The sequence below is a fragment of the Castor canadensis genome, chromosome X (assembly GCF_047511655.1).
Source record: "Castor canadensis chromosome X, mCasCan1.hap1v2, whole genome shotgun sequence".
NCBI classification, from domain to species: Eukaryota; Metazoa; Chordata; class Mammalia; order Rodentia; family Castoridae; genus Castor; species Castor canadensis.
The window spans coordinates 163287-169890 of record NC_133405.1 but is presented as its reverse complement, the minus strand read 5'-3'; the positions used below and the strand labels follow the sequence as shown (position 1 = coordinate 169890).

At 50.8% G+C, this 6604-nt stretch overlaps 1 protein-coding gene across 1 annotated transcript; it reads left to right on the top strand.

Moving 5' to 3' along the window:
- The first annotated feature begins 3622 nt into the window (after positions 1–3622).
- LOC141419577 (40-kDa huntingtin-associated protein-like) lies at positions 3623–4937 on the top strand. The gene has a single exon (XM_074062581.1). The coding sequence runs from the start codon at positions 3682–3684 to the stop codon at positions 4837–4839; it is 1158 nt and encodes a 385-aa protein (XP_073918682.1). The 5' UTR covers positions 3623–3681; the 3' UTR covers positions 4840–4937.
- Positions 4938–6604: the final 1667 nt, after the last annotated feature.

Genomic DNA, 6604 nt, shown 5'->3' with positions numbered 1-6604 from the left:
AATACACAATATAGTACGTGAGTCACTTTTCATTATGTTGAACTCACCTTACATCAAGTGGGATAAGTCTGACTTGATTATGGTGCATAATAAATGGTCAATAAAAATTTGTTGGAAGAATAGGAGTGAATCAGGCGAACTACTTGAGGACAGTGTGTGAAGGAATCTGTAGCATGATGAAAAGCCAAGGTATTTGGGTGAGGGCTGAAATTATTTCATTAAGGATGGACAGTGGGGAGCTGGTGGGGAGTTGTGGTTGATATGGCCAGAGAAGAGGTACACAGGAGCCAAGGCGTGGCATTTCTGTTATGCTATGTCAGGTTTGGGAATATCCTATACGCTATAGGATATAGTGAACCCAGTGTGGGCTTTAAACTCAGAAGTGGCATGACCTGATTTGTTTCTAGAAAGATCATTCTGGCAACTGTGTGGAGAACAGATTTGGGAGGATCGAGATTGGAGATAGGAAGCTGCTATAGTATCACAGTCAGGAAATGATAGATATCTCAACTAAGATGATGGCATTGATACATAAGACCAGGTGACAGATTTTTTTTTTAAAAAAGGTGTATCACATGTACAGGAAAGCAATGCGAGTCAACTCCCTGTATAGCTATCCTTATCTCAACTAGCAAAAACACTTGTTCCTTCCTATTATTGCTTATACTCTTTCTTCAACAAAATTAGAGATAAGGGCAAAATAGTTTCTGCCTGGTAGCGAGGGGGTAGAGGGGGAGAGGGAGGGGATGGGTGGAAGGGGGGAGAAATGACCCAAACATTGTATGCACATATGAATAAAAGAAAAGAAAAGAAAGAAATTAATTCTTACATTAAATAGCTATAGAACAGCAGTTGATCCCACTTCTTATTCCTGAGACTTCATACAGGGCTGGATGAGATCAGTCAAAATTTACGCTACTATGACTCTTGTTATATTGCTTGAAGATGGCCCAGTTTGCTAGAATTTGCAAGTTCCACCAAGCAATTGAGTCAAAAGTCCATCAAAAAGTATAAAACACTGAGGAATAAACTTAGCAAAATATGTGCAGGATGTGTACTCTGAAAATTGCAAGGCATTGCTGAAAGAAATTAAAGGAGACCTAAATAATTGGAAAGACATTCTGTGTTACACAGACTCAACATGATGTCTGTCAGAATCCAACCTGCCTTCTTTGTAAAAAATTGACTAGGTGATCCTAAAATGTATGTGGAAGTACAAGGGTCCAGATACAGAAAGCAATCTCAAAATAGAAGAACGAATCTGGAAGACTCACACTTCTCAACTTAAACACTTACTACAAAGCTACAGTGACCCAAAAGATGTGGGACTGGCATCATGATAGACATACAGATCAATGTTATAGAATTTAAGTCCGAAACAAACCCACATATCTACGTATAATGATTTTCAGTAAGGTGATAAGAACATGCAGTGGGCAAAAGAATAATCCCTTTGACAATTGGTGTGGAATAATCGGATAGCCACGTGGCAAAAAAATGAAATCCCATGCCAGAAATAACATCATAACAACATAAAAAATTACTCACTCAAAATGGATCACAGATCTAGATGTAAGGATTAAAACTACAAAAACTCTTAGAAGACATCATAAATGTACATCTCTGTGGCCTTGGATTAGGCAACAGTTCCTTTAATGTGACACCAAAAGCACACCCACAAGTGTTTTCTTTTGACAAACTGGACTTCATCCAAATGAAAATCGTTTACACACCAACGGACTCTACCTAGAAAGTGATAGGTCAGCTCACAAAATGGGAGAAACATTTATAAATCACCTGTCTGATAAGGATATGTTTTCCAGACTATACAAGGAACTCCACAGCAAAGAGGCAATCAATCCCAAGTTTTAAAAGTGGGCAAAGGACTTGAATAGACATTCTTCCAAAGCAGATGTTCAAACAGACAAGAAGCTCATGCAAAGATGTGCAGCATCATTAGCCTTCTGGGAAATGCAAAAAATGGGAAAAGCACCATGCACGTCACCCCCACAAGGATGGGCATTATAAAGAAAACAGAACTAAGCAAAGAGAAAAGTAAGTTTTGTTGAGGATGTGCAGAAATTAGTATCCTGACACACTGCTGTCGGGAATGCAAAAGGGTACAGCTGCTATGGAAATCAGCTTGGCAGATCAGCAATAAGTTAAACATAGAATTACAGTATGGCCCAGGAGTTTCACTCCGAGATATAGACCCAAAAGATTTGACAAAAGGTCTTATAGGAATGTTCATGGAAGCACACTATTCACGGCAACCAAAAGGTGGAAATTGCCCAACTGCCCATCAACTGATGAGTGAACACACAAAATGTGGCCTATGCACACCGTGGAACACTAGTTCAGTGCGAAAAGGAATGAAATAAGGGTGCCTGCTGCAATGTGGACGAACCACAACGAACCCCTGCAACGTGGATGAACCCTAGTGAATCCATGATGCTAGGTGAAAGCAGGCAGACACGAATACAGTGCAAAAACCAAAATGTACTCACATGCATGTAATTGCAATAATGATACCTGTCGTAACTATTCCATGAATCAGGGGTGGGGGGATAAAGGGGAGCAGTGGAGGAATTGAATTCAAGTACAATACACTGTAAGAACCTTTGTAAATGCCACAATGTACCCCCACCCAGCACAACAATAAAGGAAGAAAAAAGGCCACACCTTTTTTCCATCTACAGGAAACGTCCGCACAGGCAATCCTTTACCAGAAGAAAGATTGGTGGCTGCCAGTGGCCAGGGAGTGAGTGGGGGGTGGGGGGGTCTGGGGAGTGACTGGTTAATAGAGCGGTGGAGTTCTTTTGGGAGTTTTGTGAAAGTGCTTGGAAACAGATTTGGTGTGGTGGGGGGTTCTGCGGGGATGAGGGGGAAAGTAGAAGTCAGAAACAGCATGGAACAGAGGAGCAGGAGCAGGCTCTTCCGGCGGCGACAGGACTGGGGGTGGCCCGTGGGTGGGAGTGGAGGAGTACAGAGGGCGCCCCTCTTGGCTCCGACTGAGTCGGAGCCTGCCTGCCTGACTGCCTGGTCAAATCTCCAGAATGATGACATGGCTGAGACCATGACCACCTCTAAAGGCGACCGGACTGGGGACAGAGAGTGGACAGACGGTGGGGCGTGGGCGCCAACGGGGCCAACGGGAAGGCGAAAGCGTGGGGGTGCGGGGATGGAAACGATCCAGAAAAATGCAAACGGGGGGAGGGGTCATGCGGGGTCACGAGTCCAGTTTTGGTCACATTCGGATGGAGATTCGATGAGGCGCCCTTTGCAACGGAGACTGGCCAGCGATAACCCAGCAACAGCTGGCGCCTGGCCGGGCCACGCGGGGCCAGGACCCCGGATTTGCTTAGGGGCCAAGCCGGGTCCCGCCCCACAAAACTGTCATTTGCACACGTGGCGGGGCGGCCGGCCCGGGTCCTCCATTCGCTGAGGGGGCCGACGTCAGGCCAGGCCCCACCCCACCCCACCCCCCTGATTTGCATACGCGCCTCCGAGCCTGACCGGGTTCCGCCTCAGGCCCCGCTCTTTGCACAGCACCACAGCAACGGTGTGGGGCGGGGCCGCCCGGAGCGGCGCGCGCTCCGGCGGGCTGTGCTAGACGCGGGGCACGTCGCGGCCAGATCCGTCGGCTGCGTCAGCACGTCCGGAAGTGCGGGAGCGGCCGACATGGCGGCGTCCGCGTCCGGCTTGGGCGGCGGCGGCGGCGCCGGCGGCTTGGGCGGCGGGGGCCCCGGGCCCGAGGCCGGGGACTTCCTGGCCCGGTACCGGTTGGTGTCGAACAAGCTCAAGAAGCGGTTCCTGCGGAAACCGAACGTGGCGGAGGCCGGCGAGCAGTTCGGGCAGCTGGGCCGCGAGCTCCGTGCCCAGGAGTGCCTCCCTTACGCGGCGTGGTGCCAGCTGGCCGTGGCGCGCTGCCAGCAGGCGCTCTTCCACGGGCCCGGGGAGGCGCTGGCCCTCACCGAGGCCGCGCGCCTCTTTCTGCGGCAGGAGTGCGACACTCGCCAGCGCTTGGTCTGCCCCGCCGCCTACGGCGAGCCCCTGCAGGCGGCCGCCAGCGCCCTGAGCGCCGCCGTGCGCCTGCACCTCGAGCTGGGCCAGCCGGCCGCCGCCGCCGCCCTGTGCCTGGAGCTGGCCGCCGCCCTGCGCGATCTGGGCCAGCCGGCCGCCGCCGCCGGCCACTTCCAGCGCGCCGCGCAGCTGCACCTGCCCCTGCTGCCCCTGGCCGCGCTGCAGGCGCTCGGCGACGCCGCCTCCTGCCAGCTACTGGCGCGCGACTACAACGGCGCCCTGGCGGTCTTCACGCGCATGCAGCGCCTGGCGCGCGACCACGGCAGCCACCCAGTGCCGCCGCAGCCGCCCCCGCCCCCGCCGCCCCCGCCGCCCCCGCGGCCCGGGCCCCAGCACGCACCCGGCGCGGCCTCCACCCTGCCCGCTGCACCGCCCGCTGCCAACACCGGCTCTGCCGCGCCCTCTCCTGCAACGCTGGGCGCCTTCTCAGACGTGCTGGCCCGGTGCGAGGTGTCCCGCGTGCTGCTGCTGCTGCTCCTGCAGCCGCCGCCCGCCAAGCTGCTGCCCGAGCACGCCCAGACCCTGGAGCGGTACTCCTGGGAGGCTTTTGACGGCCACGGGCAAGAGGGCAGCGGCCAGCTTCCCGAGGAGTTGTTTCTGCTACTGCAGTCCTTGGTCATGGCTACCCACGAAAAGGACACGGAAGCCGTCAAGTCCCTGCAGGTGGAGATGTGGCCACTGTTGACTGCTGAGCAGAACCACCTCCTTCACCTCGTTCTGCAGGAAACCATCTCCCCCTCGGGATACGGGGTCTGATAAATCACAGTGACCAGACAAACTTTTTGCCTGGTACCCAACCGCACACATCCATCCACCTTTGCCTTTGGGGAGAAATAAAAGGTCAGGTGATCCTGGTTCTGCATCCTCTGTTGCTCCCGTTTTCACCATGGTGTTTGTCTTTCTGTGTCTACCTAATTTCACTTAGCCTGATGCCATCCACGTGCATCCATGTTTCCGCAAATGACAAGGCATCATTCTTTCTGTTGCTGGATGGTGTTCTAGTGTATATATTTGATACGCAGTTTCTTTATTCATTCATCTGTCGATGGATACTTAGATTGGTTGTGTTGCTTGGATGTTGCAAATAGTGCTGCAGTGTACATGGGAGAACAGATAATCTCTTTTGACATACCGATTCTCCTTTCAACGTATGTATACCCGGTGGTGGTTTACATTAGCAACAATCGTTTAGAAAAGAGATGAAATGAAATAGTTGTGCCTCCAGCAGTTTGGGAATACGAGAATTTGGTCACACTCCCGCTTGAAACCTAAAACATTACCCTTGCGCTTTGTCAAATAAGGTAGGAGAAAAGTGTGAAAAGCAACAAATGACATAAAACATAGTTGTTACAGTCTCTCCCTCTGTATGAGTTCTGTTGACAAGTAAAACTGTCACGTTTTACTACCCATTCTGGATTTTTCCCTTCACAGGTTCAGTTGTCCTGAATTGTTTCTGACGAGGTGATCTAAACCTTCATTCTGTGTAGCATTGAGTTCTTGGTGGTCCCAGCCTTTACTTACTGGGTTGCTGCAAGTTTCCATTTTCCATAGTTACTGGACAAGAGAGTACCCAAATGGCATTGGAATGGATCTCCTGGATTCTGAACAGGTTCCTTCTGAAGAGTAACACAATTTCCACTTGACCATTAGGTTCCGTCTTCCCAGCTAATACTGTGAGCCACTGTCTGTCTGCCTTTTGCTTCAGTGGCAGGAGAAGGCCAATTCACTAGAACTTTTATTCCGTTCCCTGAGAGAAGCACTCCTCCCCCAAACCACTACCTCTACTCAACCCAGTGCAGTGGGGTTTCGGAAAGTAGCAAAAACGCCCCTAATTCACTGTTAGGTGAAATAGTGAGAAAGGCCAATCACTTGTTCGGTCCCGGGACTCATGCATCCTTGCTATCAGGGAGCTGTCTGTCATATGTTGACCACTGGTTTAAGGCATGCATCACATCCTGTAGCACAGCACTCCAGTTTCCCATGAGTCCTTTCTCCCAGTTGTCACCCTAGTCAAGCCTTTGTAGACCATTCCACCATTCTATAACGTCAGCTGCTAACTGGTGATGGAGCATGTGGTACAAATACTGAATTCCATGCTTTCTTAGACTGTTTCCTATTGTTAATAACACAATACCATAGCCCGGCATATAGTTCTAGTCCAAGGTCAAGGGGCTGCATCTGGTGATGGCCTTCTTGCTGCTGGAGTCCCAAGGTGGGACAGGGGAACACGAGCAACAGATAGGGGAGGCAAAATAGAGCTCACCAAACTAGCTTTCATAGGTGACCACTGTGAAGACAACGCTTACCCATTAACCGTGAGTTCATTCATTCATTCATTCATTCATTCATGAGAGCCAGGCCCTAATCACCTTTAAAGCTCCCACCTGGTCCCATCTCTTAACATATCATAATGCAGATTAAATTTCAACATGAGTTTCAGAGGGGACAAACCATAGCACACAGGCTTGAGTACACTGACTCGCTATAAAATATACCCCCTGGTTAGAACCAATGTCGTGTG